This window comes from Mesoplodon mirus, assembly GCF_964341445.2.
Source record: "Mesoplodon mirus genome assembly, chromosome: 3".
Taxonomy (NCBI): Eukaryota; Metazoa; Chordata; class Mammalia; order Artiodactyla; family Ziphiidae; genus Mesoplodon; species Mesoplodon mirus.
In genome coordinates, this window is record NC_138978.1 from 125,314,222 (window position 1) to 125,332,828 (window position 18,607).

The 18,607-nt window shown below is 43.0% G+C and overlaps 1 protein-coding gene across 6 annotated transcripts in view; it reads left to right on the forward strand.

The window, feature by feature from the left end:
- LOC309799486 (uncharacterized protein C1orf226 homolog) overlaps window positions 1–18,607 on the forward strand; it is a 315,687-nt gene that overhangs the window by 226,886 nt on the left and 70,194 nt on the right. For 4 of the 6 annotated variants that reach the window (XM_082612703.1, XM_082612706.1, XM_082612707.1 and 1 more), the window contains one exon: window positions 1,584–1,657. In XM_082612703.1, coding sequence (XP_082468829.1) covers window positions 1,584–1,657 — 74 coding nt within the window. The remainder of the gene's footprint in view (window positions 1–1,583; window positions 1,658–18,607) is intronic. The other 2 variants (XM_082612704.1, XM_082612705.1) reach the window with 2 other exon arrangements.

Sequence of the window (18,607 nt, forward strand, 5' to 3'; positions counted from 1 at the left end):
GCCAGGGACAGTGGTTAATGGGACCACCATCAGTTGGCTGTCTTTAGCGTCAGGAGACCCTTCCTGTGCCAGGCCTGAGACTCCAGAGCACTATGCTGTACGTGAAAGAGATTCTTCTGTTGGGGATTTCAATTTATACCTTTTCTCTGGTATAGAAGAATGGCTGTCAACCCTAGGGTCACAGCACAATCACCTGAAATGTTTGTTAAAGCTACAGATTACTGGGCCTCACGTGAACTTAGACCCATCATATGAATGACTCCGAAGAGTTGGAGCCCTGGCATCTGGAGTTTTAAAAAAAACATACAAACCAGACTTTTCACTTTTTGGATGGGTGCATTTTTCTCTATTCTTCCTGCTAAAGTACAACTGAAAACCCTGGACATTATCTGTAAAACAAACTTAAAGGTGGGGCAAGGCAGACTGGCTGGGGACGCACAGCATCACGCAGCCGTGAGCTCCCTGAGGTTAGTTTTAATCTCATATATCCCAGACTCGGAGCCAAAGAAGCCTGCAACCTGGATGTGGCACAGAACCCCAACAAAGCCTGCTCTCTCTCTAGCCAAAGGAGGAGGGAAGGGACGGCATAGCAAGGCAGAAAACTTCCAGCCAGACAACACAGAAAAATGGGCTCCCCACCACCCAGGCCAGCAAAGACTGAGTGGGAAGCCTAGACTCCCCCTTTGCCAGGAGTAACAAGGGATTCCAGGCTCTCCAGCTAAGAAGAGTGCAGGGACTTTCACCCCTGCCAGCTGGTAATGAGCCCCCTACCCGCTTTCTCTTCCGTGGGGAGCTGAGTGTGTTCTTCCCCAGGTGTCCTGAACAGCATTGCCCCGTGACAAAGGCCAGTGAAGGTGGAGCAGAATCCTCTGTCCCTGCACCTACGGGTGGGACCTGAGGGCATGTGGTGGCTTGCTTCTCCAACATGTTGGGCTGCTACTGACCTCATAAGCATCTGGGGTCTCCAGTACTGCCCCAGAATCCTCTCCCCCCACCTTCCTACATCCTCATTTCTGTCCTCATCCCCAGATGCTTAGGGATCTGTCTCCTTTGTGTTCACAGAAAGTTAGGTTCAAAGCCAGATGAGTATCCTCTTATGGGTGGCTTTAAATGTACTAGTTAGATTGCCAGACTTGTGTTCAGCCTTTTCTCCCCCTCTTTAAGGGAAGGAGGCTGGGGTCCACATATCATTTGAATTTGATGGCATCATTCAGTCTCTATGACCCCTTCTCCCTTTTGTTCTCCCTGCCTCTCCTGTTCCTCTGGAGTAATGTATGATCTTTCTTTCTTCTTGGTGATTTCTCCATGAAAGTATGATTTAGATCACAGTCTCCTGAGACCCCTTGCCTCCTGCCTACCCTCTGCACCCTTGAGAGACACTCTCCTAAAGTGCTTGAAGGAAACTGATCAGACCAGATGCTTGACATTTTCCACTTGGCCTTTTGGAGCAATCGACTCCAGGCCTCTTAGAGGAACTGGAGGAACAAGGCCAGAAGCAAATGCATGTGTTTGCATAAGCATTAGTAGCTCAATGTGTGCCCTGGTTCTGTAGCCGAGGACAAGCCTAACTTATTCATTTACAGCTTCTTTTATTGCAGAAGAAGGAGTGGACATGGGATGAGAGCAAGATGCTGGTGATGCAGGACCCTATCTACAGGTAAGAGCCCAGTCCCCAGGGTACACCTGTCGTCTCTGGGAGCCATCTGTTGGGTTGGTCGGTCCAGACAAATTAAAATAAATTCTCCTTTTTCCCTCCTGAGACCTGTTATTTCTGTAGATGTAAGTACAAGGAGCAAATCTGCTCTATCTTTAAGAAAGAGAGGAAAATTCTTCTCATGTTCGGTAGCACTAAGGGAACTATGAAGGATTTCTGCTTGATGTTTATTTTATTTTTTTCCCTTTATTTTATTTTATTTTTTTTTTTTGCGGTACGCGGGCCTCTCACCGTTGTGGCCTCTCCTGTTGTGGAGCACAGTCTCTGAACGCGCAGGCTCAGCGGCCATGGCTCACGGGCCCAGCCGCTCCGCGGCATGTGGGATCTTCCCGGACCGGGGCATGAACCCGCGTCCCCTGCATCAGCAGGCGGACTCTCAACCACTGCGCCACCGGGGAAGCCCTCTGCTTGATGTTTAATGCAAGTCTTTTAGTTGTCACTTGAGACGTTTTCATTTTGTGCTAGTTTTATTTTAACTGAAATTTCTTTTTTTTACTTTTTTTAATTTAACTGAAATTTCATAATTGCATATATGTTGATAAAAATGAGAGAACTGGGTTTTCCCATTACGCTATACTTATAATTCCCCACAGTTATTTGTTCTTCCTTTCTGCCCCTTCAGAAACTGAGCATAGATAAGGGGGTTATGATCATTTGGGACAGCAGAAAGTCACAAATAAAATCCATAGAAATTGCTTTTACAATGAGACTGGTATTCCTATTTAGATGAGATGACTGCCGTTCATGTGTACTCTCTGGGCAGAGGGATACGTGATACAATACATACACAAAGCCAGGGCCCTCCTGGGACCCACACAGGGCCTTGATTCATCTGTGTCATTCTTCTGTCCTAAATCTCCGCTGACCAAGCCCTACCCCACCTCTTACTCCTTCCTGTTTTCTTCACTGGGGGGAAAGGGGTATTAGCTATTCTTTTGGGATTTGGGGGTCTAGATTTGAGTTTTGATTTTGTCTCCTCTCAAATTACTTGCCTCGGTTGCCAAAGTGAATTAAGGTTGGAACTCACCTGAGAAGTTGGCATCATGGTGGCCCTGCTAAGTCAAAGAGTAGCTGCCTGTGAAATGGAATTTCCATTCATTCAAATATGTATACATATTTAGAACACTCATCCCAGTACTGTGCTAGGTAATTTAGTAGATGGCGAAAATAAGTTATGGTCCCCTTGTTCTCAGGAAGCTTTAGTCTAGTAGGGAAATGGAGTCCTGAACAAATCACTGTGGTACAAGACAGTGTGTCTGACAAAATGGATTTCTTTCTCTGTGTTTCTGTTGTACTTGTGTTTGTTGAAATACTTGTTATAGTTACTGCTACTTCAAAATGAATCCGTCTTTTGCCACTGGACTGTGAGGCTCTTGCCAGTGAAGAACTATGTTCAACTCACTTTTGTATTTCTAGCACCAAGCCTGTGTCTGTTCTCTATGAGGCATTTAGTAAATGTGTGACGGGTGGATGGATAAATGTATTGAATTAATATCTGAAAATTAACGTAAGTGGTATGGTGATTCACAGGAGGGAATAATCACTTTCTACTTGAGTGATAACGAAAGGCTTTAAGAAACAAGTTGTGTCGGAACTGGGCTTGAAGGATGTGAATGGACAAACCTCTATCATTTGCGCTTTGTAAAAGGAAGTGTTTCTTGGTTTTTTTGTTTTTATTTTTTTACAGTGGCATCATATCCATACAAAAGTGACCTCTGTGTGGGATGGTGGTCATGAACTTTAACCTTGCCTTTTCCTGGTTTGAAAGAAGGAACTTTCCCCAAAGTTTTATATCCCAAATAAGCTGTTGTTTTTATTTTTTTATAACAGCTTTATTGAGGTATAATTGACATACAAAAATTGAGCATATTTAAAGTGAATAATTGGGTAAGTTTTGATATATGTGTACACTTCTAGAACCATCACCTCAGTCAAGATACTGAGCATATGTCTCCCCCAGAAGTTTCCTTGTACCCTGTTGTAATCTTTCCCTCTCTCCCTCCCTGCTGCATCTCCCTCTTGCCCCCCAAGTCCCCAGGCAACTACTGATCTCCCTTCTGTTAGTAGAGATGAGTTTGTATTTTCTTGAGTTTTGTATAAATAGAGTCATACAGTGTACAGTATACATATGTACAGTATACCCCCACTGCTTTTTGGCCTGGCTTCTTTCATTTAGCATAATTATTTTAAGATGCGTTCCTTGCCATTGTATATATCAGTAGCTTATCCCTTTTTATTACTAAGTTGTATCCCATTGTATGAGTATAACAATTTGCTTAGCCATTCACATGTTGATGGACATTGTGATGGTTTCCAGCTTTTGACTCTTACAGTGAAAACTTCTGTGACTGTTCATATACAGTCTTTGTATAGACATATGCTTTTATTTTTCTTGGGTAAATACCCAGGAGTAGAATGAATGATTATTTGTTAGGTGTACGCTGAACTTTTTTTTTTTTAAGTGAATTTTAAGTGATTATCTTTTTGGTTGGTGAATCTCGGAGTGATTTTTAAAGTGCCTCTCTTTATTTTTTTAATTTTTTAAAATTTATTTGGCCACGCCCTGTGGCATGTGGGACCTTAGTTCCCTGACCAGAGATCAAACCTGCTCCCCCTGCAGTGGAAGCGTGGAGTCTTAACCACTGGACCGCCAGGAAAGTCCCTGCTGAACTTTTTATGAGACTGCCGAACTGTCTTCCAAAGCGGTTGTACTGCTAGTGGTGGTTGAGAGTCCCAGTACCTTCACATCTTCGCCAACATCTAGTATCATCAGTCTTTTTATTTTTAGCCCTGCAGATATGTGTGATGTAGCATATCATTGTGGTTTTAATTTGCGTTTTCCTAGTGAGTAATGATGTTGAGCATCTTTCCATCATATGTGCCATTTGTATATCTTTTGTGAAACATCTGTTCAAATCTTTTAGCCCATTTTTAATCAGGGTGTTTTGTTTTCTTTTTATTGAATTTTGAGGGTTCCTGATAAATGTTGGATACATGTCCTTTATCAGATATATGATTTGCAAATATTTTATCCAAGTCTGGCTTGTCTTTATCTCAATAGTGTCCTTTGAAGAAGTTCATATTATCATTTTTTAAAGTGTATGGGTTGTGCTTTTGGTGTCATATTTAAGAAATCTTTGCTAACTCAAGGACACAAAGATTTTCTTCTGTGTTCTCTTCTGGAAGCGTTATAGTTTTAGGCTTTACGTGTAGGTGTATGATCTATTTTGATCCAGTTTTTTTTATATGGTGTGAGGGATATATCAAAGTTCTTTCTGGGGGTTTTTGTTTTGTTTCAGCTTTGGGTTTTTTTTGGCAAATGAATGTCCAGTTGTTCCAGCCTCATTTGTTGAAAAGACTGTTCTTTCTCCACTGCAGTACCTTTGTTGAAAATCAGTTATCCACATCTGTGTGGTTTATTTCAGAACTCTTTATTCTGTTCCATTTATCTAATTGTCTAACCAGTACCACAGTGTCTTGATTGCTGTAGCTTAATAACAATCATTGAAATCAGGTAGTCTCACTCTTCCAACTTTGTTCTTTTTCAAAGATTTCTTCCAGTTAGTATTAGTATGGTATATCTTCTTCCATTCATTTTTAAGAAGAAAAATGGTTTTTGGTGGGGAGTAGAAAACATCAAAGAAATCTTAAAGTGAATTTTTCTTTGGCCAACCTCCACGCAGCAGACATTCTGGTTGTAGATTTCTTGTGGATATCTTCCTAATCTATCATAATTTAGCAACCTGTGTTTATGAACAAAGGAATGCTGTTCCAGTTTCCTAGATACTTTTTCCCCCTCATGTATTAAACTGTGGGTGTTTTAGTCTCTGTATGTGTGTATTTGTATATCTATTTGCTATGGGTAGATGAAAGAGGACTTTTTTCTAAACTGTATGTGTCCCATTTTATCATCAATAAGAACATTTATTATCACGATAATATAGTAACATTTACAAATGAGCTTTTTCCTGGGTACCATTATTTTTCTGCCCTTAAGGAACCACTCTAGTTGGATTCAGTAGCACTGCTGAAGAATACATAGTTGCTGTGCCTTTGATGAAACACAGGATTACTGCAACGTTCACATTAGGAAAACTCCTTTATGGTAAAACATATTCTTCCTAGTCAAAAAAAGGGACTTTGCCACAGTAGTAATGAAGTTTTTATTTTTTATTAAGTCAAAATTTCAATTTGAGTCTTTTGCATCTCTCACCTAGAATAATAGAATCATGTTTTTTAAATTGTGATGAAATATATATATATATATATATATATATATAATATAAAATTTGCCATTTTATCCCCTTTTAAGTATACAAATGAGTGGCCTTAATTACAGTGGCAGAGTTGTGCAACCAGCAGCACTGTTTCCAAGATGTTTTCATCACTCTAAACTTTGCACCCATTATGTACAAACTCCTTATTCCCCCTCCTTGAACCCCATGTAACTTTTAAAATCACGAACTTTAAGAGGTTAAAGTAGTGTGGTGAACATCTAGTCCATTTTCCCGTCCATTACAGGATGCCTCTATTTCTCTAAAGTATTTGCTATTATGGTCTTCTTTGTTAAGTGAAGGCAAATGTCTTTGTTTATGTAATTTTTGTCCATTTATCCTAGCTCTCTTCTCTGGAGTTACACATACATAGACCTTATTTCGCTAAAGTTTCTGAAGCCATTCTTTATTATATTTTTTCTAGACTTCCTAATTTCAAAACATCATATTTCTTCATAAAATATGTTGGAATTTAATACAATATCTCATGCTGTCTTATCAGTGTAAATTATAGAGACACAGTTTTACCCTCATGATATGGAGTTTTGCATTTGTTTTTTAAGGATTAGATGATACTGTATTTTTATTTGTTAAACAAACTGTGTTAGGTCCTAGGTCGTGGTGGATTTATTGTCCAGAATCCTTAGGATATTCACAGTAATTGCTTTCAATCAAGATTTTTTAATCATTCTTTATTTCTGTAGTTTTCTCTATTTTATTTTTTAGCCTAAATACAGAACTTTACATATACCAATGTTAAATTAGATATACTTCATTTGAACCCATTATTCATAGTTTTTGTATTCTTATGAATCAGAGTGAATCAGGGAAGCAGGCAACTATGAGTGTTATGGCATAAGGAATTTGTTATAGGATTTAGACCTACACAGTTGTGATAGGAGCTGGGAAGTAAAAGTCCAAAAACGACCAAAGAGGATTCATGAGCCGGCCCTGGTATGTGTTAGAAGTCAAGAGTGTCCAGGATGCTAGGTGCGCTTGTGTGCTAGAGTGGAATTGTGAAAGGGCACAGGTGCAAATGTTTGTGAAAGGCATTTGATGGCTTGAAGGTCCTTGATGGCTGCTGCATTTGAGTTTGCAGTGAAGCTTCTGCTGGCAGTCCTGGGTTCACTGTTGTTCAGCAGGGCTGACAGTTATGAAGGACAGCCAGATACGGGGCACAGAAGAGTGAAGACAAATCGTACCTCACTAGCACCTCCATGTTCATCCTTTCCTGCCTCTAACGAGTGATGACCTTCAGAGCATCATGGCTACTTCATTTCGGCCTCCTAAATCCCCCACAAATTTCTCTTGTGAGCAATCCTAAAGTGCAGTTCTACAGGGAGCAAATGCCAAGATACACAGTTCTAGCTTAGCTGAGTTCACCCAGTATAAACCATCACAGCAGGTTCTAGTAACAGACTAACTATCCCTCTTCGTTTTCTGTTAAGTGAAACTTTAATATTTTCATCCAAGTCACTGATAAGGCTGTTGAATAAAATGGGAAAGCTTGGAAAATGTAGACTTCATGTTTTTATTTTTCTTTATTTTCACTTCCTCAGTTAATATGCTTATTTTACCTTTTCTGGTTTAAAGGGCATGCTTATTTTTTTTTTAAGTTTAAAAATAGCACTGGAGTGGTTGTACTGTTACAGAAGTCACTGTGCTTTTGAATTTCAGTTTCCCTGCTTTGATGTCTTCTAAATTTTAGTCTTATTGGGCACTAATAGAATTAACATATTTGGGTAAAAAAGTCTCTAGGACATTTATGTTCTTCATGCTAGGGATCAGATTGTCAAACAAACAAAAATCCTTTTTTTGTGTGGGAGGGGGGGTGACCAGAGGAAGTAAATTAATCAACCTGAAGTCTTCAGAAGACAGACTGGAAGTAATTCTCCAGTTTTGAGTATAAACGATCAAACCAGGTAGAGCCCCCATAGGGTTTCCAGCCATTCCCCAGAAATGGCATTAATTAACATCCAAGCAGTTGGTGAGATGATTAGAAATCAGAGAAAGTGCATTCTAGTTTTGGCCCTCCACATTGAGCTATGCTTTGATTTTGAGCAAGTCACAGATTATTCAAGGCTAACTGGGGAAGGGAGGAAAGAATGCATGGAGAGCTGATGTGCATTGCTGGTCATTGTGCTAGGCACTGAGGAAAGCAGTAATTTATCAGTCTGGGTCCAGTGGGGGACAGAACTCACACAATGATTTAAATAGGAGAAGGATTATGAAGAATTACTAAGTTGTAACAAAACAGTAACTTCAAGATGTAAAGAGCAGTCTTAAGAGTCCTCTGGGGCTGAAGGAGAGTGCAAAAAGGAAGACCAATCTGGGGAGGAAGACCCCTCTCCTGGGCTGGGGTTCAGATTTCATTGTGGAGGATGTGTTGCAGCATCTGGATGGCAGAGAAGCTCACTGGGTTGCCTAGGCCAGAGTGGTCCCCAGTTGCTTGGAAAACAGGAAGCAACCCTCAGGGGCTGGGTGCAGGAGAAGTGCAGCTGGTCGGTGGGTGCACAGAGGGAGTAGGGGTGTCACCGTGGATGGGAGGCTAGGGATGCTCAGGATCTTTGCAGGGAGGGCTGTAGGTAGGTGGGACTCACCCAGCCATACTGGGAATGTGAGGTCGCTGAAGATCTATATTCTGGGCCACGTGGCTGGGACAGACCACCACCAGATGTCCTGCTGATGGGCGCTACAGCAGCTGCAACCAGCAAGAGAAGCCCTTTCTCCTGCAGTGTCCTTCCATTATACAGAGAAATTCGAATAGCCCGCTTACTGTAAAGGGGTGAGTACATAAAAGAATTCTGCCCATTATCACAGAGCATGTATTGAAAGGGCAAGAAATTGATAACTGGTACAAGTGGTGAGCAAGACATAGTTCCTACCCTTAAATCTATAGTCAGATGAGATTTGACGTATGTTTTCCTCAATCCTAACAACAACTCCAAGTGGTAGAATCTGTCATTCCCATTCTTAAGATGAAGAAATTAAACTTCAGAGACATTAGATAACTTTTCCATGACCACATAACTAGTAAATGTTTGGAGAACTGCCTGCCTCCTGAGCTTTCGTCTTTTCTGTTTTACTACTCCACTCAGTGTCGTCCACCTCTCAAGACAAACCCACTCATTTATTTGCCTTCATATTATTGTTTTGATCATTTCAAACTGATATATCACAATTCAGGACGTATTGAAGGGCCATAAAAATTAGATTTTAAGGTAAATGAAATGTTTTCTCTCTTGGGGATTGATAAACCTACTGTGTGATACTTGGTGATTTCTTGGGTAGTCAAGCACCCCATGTAGTATGTTTAACTTAGTTCACAGTCGAGAGTTTAAATGATGAAGCCAGACAAAATTAAGGAAACATGAGTATCCTCAGATTTAGGAAGCATATCAAATTACAAACAAGGTAAAGAAAAAGAAATTCTTTTTTTTTTAAGAAATTGATTCTTAATCTCTAGACTCATAGTAATGAAACTACAGAGTGTGGAAGACAACGATTTTAAAAACAATCTGGAGGGGAAAAATATACTGTCTACAAAGGAACACAGGCTGATAGCAAAAATGGAAGACAAAACATAGTGAATTATCTTTAAGAATATGGTGAGTCAAGTTAAGTGCTGAAGCTTAGAAAGTACTCCTTTAATACTTTCTTATTATGACAGTAAGGTAGGAAAAATCCTAGGCAGCATTTCTGAAGACGTTTTAAATGGAATTAGTTACTATCCTAACTTAGGATATATAGATAGAATTACATAATTAGAAGATAGACTATATAGTAATTGGTTACTGTATTGTTCTGTGGAGCCAAAAAAGCTCTCAGAATTCTTTAAGATGACTCTCCAAAATCCATGTTGTCCCTCCAAAATCAGATAGAGACCTCCCAGATACAGACAGTTCTATTTTATGAGCTCCCTTCTTTCAAACCTCCACACACCCAACTCCCCAACTCAAACCCTGGCATGTGTTCCCTTCACTCCATTGTCACTGGATTATGGAGGGGGTGGGGGCCGAGGTATGAAGAGTCCTGAAGGATCAGGGAAGGATGAGCAGACTTGGAGCTGGAGCCAGTTCTTTGCTTTTGTTACATGCATGTCTCATTTGTTCTTTCTGTGATTTACAAGGGACAGGGTGACTGTCTCCATCTTCTCATATTATTTTTCTAAGGATGACTGTCTGCTCCTCCTTCAGCCTCCCATTGTGTGAGTTTCTTGAAGGGCCTCTACTAAGCTGGGAAAACTGATAACCAGGAATCTGGAAGCAGCCCAGCCTATCGATCTCTATCTAACTTCTTTTCATATCATTTCTGGGCCAGCCCATCTGAAGGCTATGAGTGTCCATCACTCTCTCATCGTGACGGATGTTTCAGATAGAGTTGATGTTTTTATTCCCTCGAGCTCCAGAACCTTTCACAGACAGTGTCTTTTTATAGATATGCATGAGTAGGAATTACTCACCCAACTTTATGCATGGAGAAGCTTATGAACTAAGAAGGGGAAGGAAAATCATTCATGCTCTCTGGCTCCACTTAGTTCCCCAGGGCTGCTCTGCAATCCATTATTTGTCCCTGGTAGAAATTCCACTTGCTAAAATGCCAAGACCTTTTCCACCTGTCAGCTCTGTTGGTACATCTTCACTCTCCTTAGGTGACCCCCATCTTCTGGGAGGTTCCTCAGGTTTCCTCCTCTTCTTCAGACATCTTTGTGTCATTGCCCTCTGTCGCTCTGTCCCCTGCCTCTCTGCGTTTTAGACCCATTTTCGCTTGTTTCTTCAGCACCGTTAGCATTTCTATCCTTCCCCCAACCACTCCACCTCTCACTTTCCCTGGGCTCGCCCCTCTCTCCCTAGCAATGTGTTCCGCTCTCTCCTGTCCTGAAGTAACCTCCCTCAGTCCTGATAATCCCATTCAAGGGCACATATTTTGTCAACTCTTGGCTTCCTCCCAAAGCACTGAGCGTGTCCTCACCAGTGCCCACCATACTGCAGTTCCTGGTAGTCCAACACTGATTTCCATCACTTGGTAGAAATTGCTCCCTCCAAGTTTATTGTCTGTGCTCTCCACATCTCCAGATACAGCAGCATTTCCTAGGTTCTTCTGCAGTGCCACCTCTCCTTCTCCTCTTGTGTCTCCTCTTGTTTCATTTTTCTCTGCTTCCTTCTCTTTTGTTTGCTTTCAAACCTACATAGTTAAATGCATTTTTTATCTTTCACCATTCTTTATCTTTCCTTAAAAGCACGTTCTGCACTTTAGTCTTTATAGGCTGATAACATCCCTTGTGCTTGGGAAGGCTCAGTAAACACCTAGGATAGACTGTGAGTCTCCAGCAAGGGATTGCAGACCCATAATTCATTCTCTGGCTCTGTGTCCCATGCTCATGTTAGCAGGCGCATCCAAGACTTGCTTTTCCTCTCTCCTTCCTCCTTGTCTTTGATCTCTTCGACTTCAAGGTCATCATATGCACTGTGTAGAAAGCATCAGGAATGCAGAGACAGGTAAGGCACAGCTCACCTCCTGAGGGCTCACCGCCTCAGGGTCCTCACAGTGACCCCTCCTTTCTGTGACAGTTTTCAGGTAAGGCTCAGGGGAATATGCCTGAGGTGTGAGCTTTAAAATGACCAAATAATACATGCTTATTACTAAAAACAAAGTTGTGACAGAGTTTTATAAAGGAAAAAGTCAAATGCCCTTCCTTCAACATCTTTTCCTTCTAGTACCACTCTGTATGCAAATATAGACACTCACATGTTTTCTCAAAATCTGATATTCTGTGTATAGTTCTACCATGAGCCTGTTTTTCTCTCAGTAATGTATCAAGGACTTGCTTCCACATCCATACTTACAGTCTTCCCATGAGGGCTTTGACTCAGAGTTCCAAAGTGAAAGTGATGTTTTAGGGCAACCAGTGTGGCATGGAATGCAATGCACCCTAGATGTGAAGAGATTCGTGTCAGGGAGGTGAACAAGGGAAAGATTGCCCAGTAATCTGAGGATAATGGGAAGAGTGTCCATATAAAGGGATGTCATATAAAGACAGCATAGAAAGGGGTCAGTCTGTGAGCTATTGTAACCTTGGGTCATTCAGACTAGTGACAGTCTGAATATAGAGAGTAAATAAGGAAGAATCCTCTTTCTTGAGGAGTGGGGGGAGAAAAAAAATCCCAGTGACTTCAGCTTGAATCTTTGGTAGTTTTACATCTGCTCTCTGCCTCTGGTGGATCCTGCTTGATTATTAAATTCAATCATGGCAAAAGGGTGGAAATTTTTGTCATGGTAACACTTAAGCCTAAGCTCCACGAAAGCAGAAACCACACCTGTTTTGTGCACTACTGTATCCCTACTGCCTGGAAGGATCCTTACTACATAGTAGGTGCTCAATAAATACTGCATGTCAAAGCTAGGGCAGGCTTGATTCACTTGTTTGCTGCACTAAAACGTTCATTTCAAAAAGGCTGTTAAGCCTGCTTATCATCTTGGTGGCCTTATTCCCTGCCCTTCTTGATGGCCAAAAACACAACCCAAAAAGGAGACATGAAGCCAGCCAGAGAATAAATACATGTGCACAGCAGAAAACTGAAGACGGCCACCGGCATGATCAAAGTTAAACCTCTGGATCAGTCTCTCTGTGCCAGACCTTAGAGGGCATCTTTTACACTAATAATGATGGAAAATTCAATTAGGCCAAGTTTAGAAAACTTCACATGATTAAACACTGTCTAGCAGGGAGGGAATTTCCCTGTGGAGGAAGAACCAGGAGAACAGGGAAACCAGGCCTGGTCCCAGTTCTATTACTAAATGACTGCCTAGTTTCAAATTCTATTACTCTGTGCTTCCTGTTCTCCTTGAATACATAGAGAGAATCAATTTAGAATTTGTGCAAAGCATTGAAGAGTCTCAGATGGGAAAGTATGTGCAGAGTATCAATAAAACCAGCACTTCTCCCCTTGACTTCCCTTCTTGCTACCAAGTAGGCACTTGCCTGGGTGTCCATTGGATGGGCTTGACCTTTTATGGGACACAGACACCTTTGAGAATATGGTGAGAACTGGATTCTCTGCCTAGAAAAATTAATTCTTCTATATACTTGCAAAATTTTGATTTTTCTGTCAATTCATGGACCCCATAGTCCTGAGGTTTATCGATTCCAAGGTAAGACCCCTGGTGCCAATAAGCATTATAAGCCTCTTTGAATATTTCGCATCTCAAGCTATAATTGGTAGTCCTACTGTGGGAGGAAAAGTAAACAAACCAGTTTAACTTTCTTAGTAATTTAATGCTTGAATGATTGATAGATTTTACTTTAGTTTCCCAGGAGGTACTTGCATGTTGCTAGAGGAGTCGCCTTATTCAACACAAACTAATCTTGTGTTGGTGGGTTTCAGATCATGTAAGGGGAAAGGATTTGTGTAAGAGGAGACCTTATGATGCCCTGAGTGTCCTGGATTTATATGGATATGGGGAAGTTGGCATAGGGTCTGTGTTTCACACTAGTGTGTAAGGATTATTGTGTGACCAACCTTAACACCAAAAGCAAGTAAAGAAAGATTGCTCTCGATTCAGAGCTGCAGCCCCTGTCTACTAGTCCTTAATATTAATAGATAGTCTCTAGGATTGTTGTAGGACAGTATCATAGCTCATCCCACAGTGGCAGCTGGGCATTCTGCACTACACACCAGGCTACATGCTGTGTGGCAGTGCCCTGTCCGCCAGCCTGGCTGGGAAGCCCTCTGTGAGCCCCTCCTTGGGTCTTGGCACAGTTTGGAGGAAGGGTGGTGGTTTCCCACCTCTAAGAGTATAGCCATTGTGAGCCTGGTCTTCCTGTCTGGCAGCACAGACCTCAAACTGTGGAGGTGAGGCTGACTGGGAGGTCCAGAGGATAATGCATAGAATTCAGGAAATTTGCAATGAGAAAAGCTAAACTGTCTGCAAGTCCCCACATCCTTTATCAGGAGACTGAGAAGCACTTATTAAGGAGTTAAAAGCCTTTCATAGTTGCTGGTGGCAGTCATCAAATCATGATTAATTGAGTTCTCTGTGTTTGATTTAACATTTCTGCCTGTCAAATTCTTATTCATCTTTCAAGGTTTATTTTAAATACACGTCCACCAGGAATTCTTTCCTGATTTCATACTCACTCCCACAGTGGGGATCTAATTTCTGTTTCTCCTTTGGACCCAAAGGCTATATAGCTCATCCTTGTACTGTAGTTATGTGTTTACCTGTCTTGTATTTTTTAGTAGGAGCTACATCTTATTCATCTTTATGTCTCCTTGACAACTGCCTTGTACATAATTGTGCTGAAATCATATTTGTTAAATCAAATTGATTTCTTAAATCTTTATGAAATTCCCAGGAAGTGGGTACACTCATTCTGTAGACCTTTATCCAGGATTGGATGGATGGATGAATGGATGGATGGATGGATGGACAGACGAACCAACCAAACTGCAGACATTTGTTGAGCCCTGAATGTGACTCATATGTAAAGATATTAGGGGAAGGTGACAAAAAATATTAACATTAGAACTTCAGGACATGTGTTCTAATAGGAGATAATGAATAGCACACAAATGACTATTGAAAAGGCAGCACTGCAGTTGAAAACACTGAGAAATGAGCAGTCAAGTGGCCTTGTTCAGCTTTGCTCCGGGAGGGAACCCAGCATCTCTTCATGCTGTGGGATTAACCACAAAGCAAGGCTGCCTTTGAAAATATACCTGCTCCCTCCTCAAGTTGGCCAAGGATGCCGGCCCCCATCCTCTCTTACTGCTGTGCATTAGCTCTTGGCTTGAGGGGTTGATGGTCTTTTTTTTTTTTTTTCCCCCCGTGGTACGCGGGCCTCTCACTGTTGTGGCCTCTCCTGTTGCGGAGCACAGGCTCCAGATGCGCAGGCTCAGCAGCCATGGCTCACGGGCCCAGCCGCTCTGCGGCATGTGGGATCTTCCTGGACCAGGGCACGAACCCGTGTCCCCTGCATCAGCAGGCGGACTCTCAACCACTGCACCACCAGGGAAGCCCGATGGTCTTTTTTTGATTATCTTGGTCTTTGACTTTATCTCTTGTCCAGTTTGTCTTGTAACTATCAGAGGGTGGATGGGAGAAATGAAACCATAATAAACAGTAAATGTGTTCATCTTGTTTTTAATAATGGCCCCAGTAAAAGGTTTTTTGGAGGGGAAGAGCCTCAGAAGGGCAAACCCTCATGGTCGTGATCTGCACATGGGCTCGTTTTCCCTCATCGTCTCCTATTGGCACATAATCAGTTGTTGAAGATGGCATTTGACGTCTGGAGATGGTGAGGTATTGCTGGTGCATTTCCTTCCAAAGTTGGAGTGGCCATGCCAGCAGCAGGCCAATGGTCAGATCTACCTATCCCTACTCCCAAAACACTAATAACAAAAGAAAAAATATGTACGTGTGTGTGTGTGTATGCACACGTGTATATATACACACATGCGCGTAATACACATGCACACACATCTATTTTTATGTGTGTGTATATGTGTGTTAAAAAGTATTTCTTTTATCCAAAGAGCTAAACCCAAATCCCTCCCAACTGCCTTTGTTCACTGATGGGAAGGACAAAGCCCTAAGGAAACAATTAAGCCTGTCAGATGCCTTAGCTGATAAAGAGGAATTTGACAAGCTAACTGTAAGATTGAAACTGCAAGTGCTCATAAACCGGGTCCCCAGAGAGCTTTTAGTGTCCCTGGCCAGGCCTCCCTCCTCACCTCCCCACCCCATGTATTTACATGAGCCTCCTCCTTCAGGCCATCAGAGTCAGGATGAATTCATACATATCTCCTAAGAAGACTGCAGCAAAATATTTCTGATTGCACATGCCTTCCTTTTGATCCATGTCTCTTTCTGGGAGTCATCCTCACCCTGAGGAAAGGGAAGTAAGTAATGGACAATAAAATGCAGGTCTGTTGCAGGTAAAACAGCCTCTGCTTTTAATCAGAGATCAGTTACACTGATCTCTTGCCTCAGCCAGTCTCGTTCCTCCTACTTGCACATCAAGCTCAACTCTCTGCCAGGGAAAGGCGTAGCTACTTCAGAAAGGCCCCCGCAGTGCTCTCTAGGAAGCGGGGAGGGAGCCAGGCCAGGGGCCGTCGGCCCCCTGTGCAGCAGGTTCACAGTCGGTGCCCTCTTGGCCGAGGGGAGGCACTGCTGCCTCTTTTCCGAGGTGAGCTTCTCCAGCTGGACCCGGTCTTCTGCTGTCTCTGTTTCTTGAGCCATCATTTTTTCTCTATTTCCCCTCCACCTGGAGGCTATTTCTGTTTTGTTCCTTTTTTAGCCTATAAATAGGCTCAGGTTTCACCATCCTAAAAAGAAATTATCCTCCCGCAGCCTACCGTGGTATCTTGCTCTTTCAGTGCTAGGCTTTTGGAATGATCGCATTTGCTGTATATATTTCCAAAACCCCCCACTCATTTTTCAGCTCATTATAGTTGGGCTTCCTGTGCTCCCTATGGAGGCTGCCCTCGCTGAGTTCACCAGGGATGCCTTCGTTACTAAGTCTCTGGCTCACTGTCTGGCCTCATCCCATTCATTCTCTCTGAAGCACTTAGTGCTATGGACCATGGAGTCTCTTTCCTCCCTCAGCTTCCATGGTGGTTTTCTCCTGTTCCTCCTCTGCTCTCCTGGTCTTTTCCTGCTCTATTTTTTTTTTTTTTTTATGCTGACTCTCCCTGTTCTGTGCTCCATTTAAATGGATACTGTTAATGGGGTTCTCTCAGTGACCCCTTCTCTTCTCATTCTACTTCTTCTCAGGGTATCTCATATCTCCCGCGGCTTCAACCACCCTCGAAGTCCTGATGACTCGTTAAGTCTTGCCTCTCTCCTCGATCCCTTGTTTTCAGTTGTGTGATAGGCAAGTCCACCTGAGCGCTTTGGTGGCTCCTGAGACTTGACATGTTTAGAACCACATTCCTCTTCTTCCTTCCCTGTCCCCTCAACTTCTTCCTGTTTCTGTGCCCCTTGACCTAGTTAATGTTTAGTCAACTCACCAAGTCAACCAAGTTATACAACTCAGAGTCTTCCCCTTCCTTATTCTCACATCCAGAGAAAAGACTCTTGAATCTATGTGCTACCTGTGATCACTGTCGGTGCCTTAATTAGGCCTTCAGCTTTTCTTGCCTGGACTCAGGTTGACCAGTCTGGCTGCACGGTCTGTACACTGCATAACTCCAGGATGTGTCAGTCACCCTGTCCTGTGCATGGCACCTGGTTTACCCAAACGCTGATTCTCATGACAGCTCCCGTGTTTGCAGGTGGCAGAACTATAACTTGAGGATTAAAAGACTCACCCAGTGTTTCACAATTGTAAGCAGCAGAGCAGGGATTTGAGTCCAGCTCTTCTGACTGGCAAGCCCTGGGTCCAGATTCTTCCTCTTCCCCCAGACATTCCATATTGCAGTAACCGCTTTATTGGCCTCCCTTCTTCTGCTCTGTCCTCCTCCAAGATAGCCTTCACACCACCATTATTACCAACTACATCATTCCCCTGCTCAGACCCCCATCTGTACCCTGAGCCCCCAAGGTGAAATCCGCTCCCCAGCAGGCCCTGACCTCCCTCTGTTCCCATCTCCTGCCAGGCCCTCAGCATGTCCCATGTCCCTGTGCCCAAGCAAACTGCTGTTTTGTCACTCCTTGCCTTTCTATGTGCAGTTTCCCTTGCAAGGAATGTTCTTCCCTCTCCTGTCTCTGTGATGCAGAGCTTTCTTTGTTCCTCCAGATCTCTCTGCAGTGCTAGGTGCCCAGGGAGGCTGGCCTGTGTGTACTGCATCAGCAGACTTCTTTACTGTCATGAGAGTTCCTGCCAGGTGGCACACAGTTCTTTCTCTCTCCGGGTTCTGATGACCTCTCACTGCCCTGCCCCCTCAAGCCTTGGGGTGCTGAGAGCTCCCACAGGTACTGTAGTATCCTCTGGGGTTTCCCTGCACTCTGCCCTCATCTTTGTAAACAGTCCCTTATTAAACTCTCCTCAGATGACTCAAATTATCTGTTTCTTGCCAGGACCCAGACTGATCAGTTCCCCGCGTCACAGTCCCTGCCACCTCCCACATATTCTTCAAGACGTCGCTCAGGCAGCCGCTCCCCTCTCTGTGCCTTTCCTGGCTCACAGGCCATTGGCTGCATTGGCGGCTCCTCCAGGACCATGTCCACAGTGCTCTGTTCCGCTGTCCCGCTCTTGTCTCACTCCATCAGCACACTCAGCCCTTCAAGGACAGGCTCAGAAACTGCTCAGCTCTGTGTCCCAAGAAACTCTGATGTGGGGTGGGGGAGGGTGTGGATACGGAGCAAGACGTGCATTTCTTAGAATGAAGGTTATGCCGAACCACCCCACAGGCACTGTAATCCCTCAGCAACTGCTCCTGGGTGGTGGGGAGACAGTAAGAGAACTTCTGGCATACAGCAAACAAACAAAAACCTGGCTGCCTCAGGCCTCCCAACTCACCCCTTTCCCAAACCTATAAAATAAAACCAGAAGACTGTTAAAGGGTGGTTGGAAACCTTCCGAGATGAACCAGGAAGAAATAGAAAATATAAGCAGACCAGTCACAAGCACTGAAATTGAGACTGTGATTAAAAATCTTCCAACAAACAAAAGCCC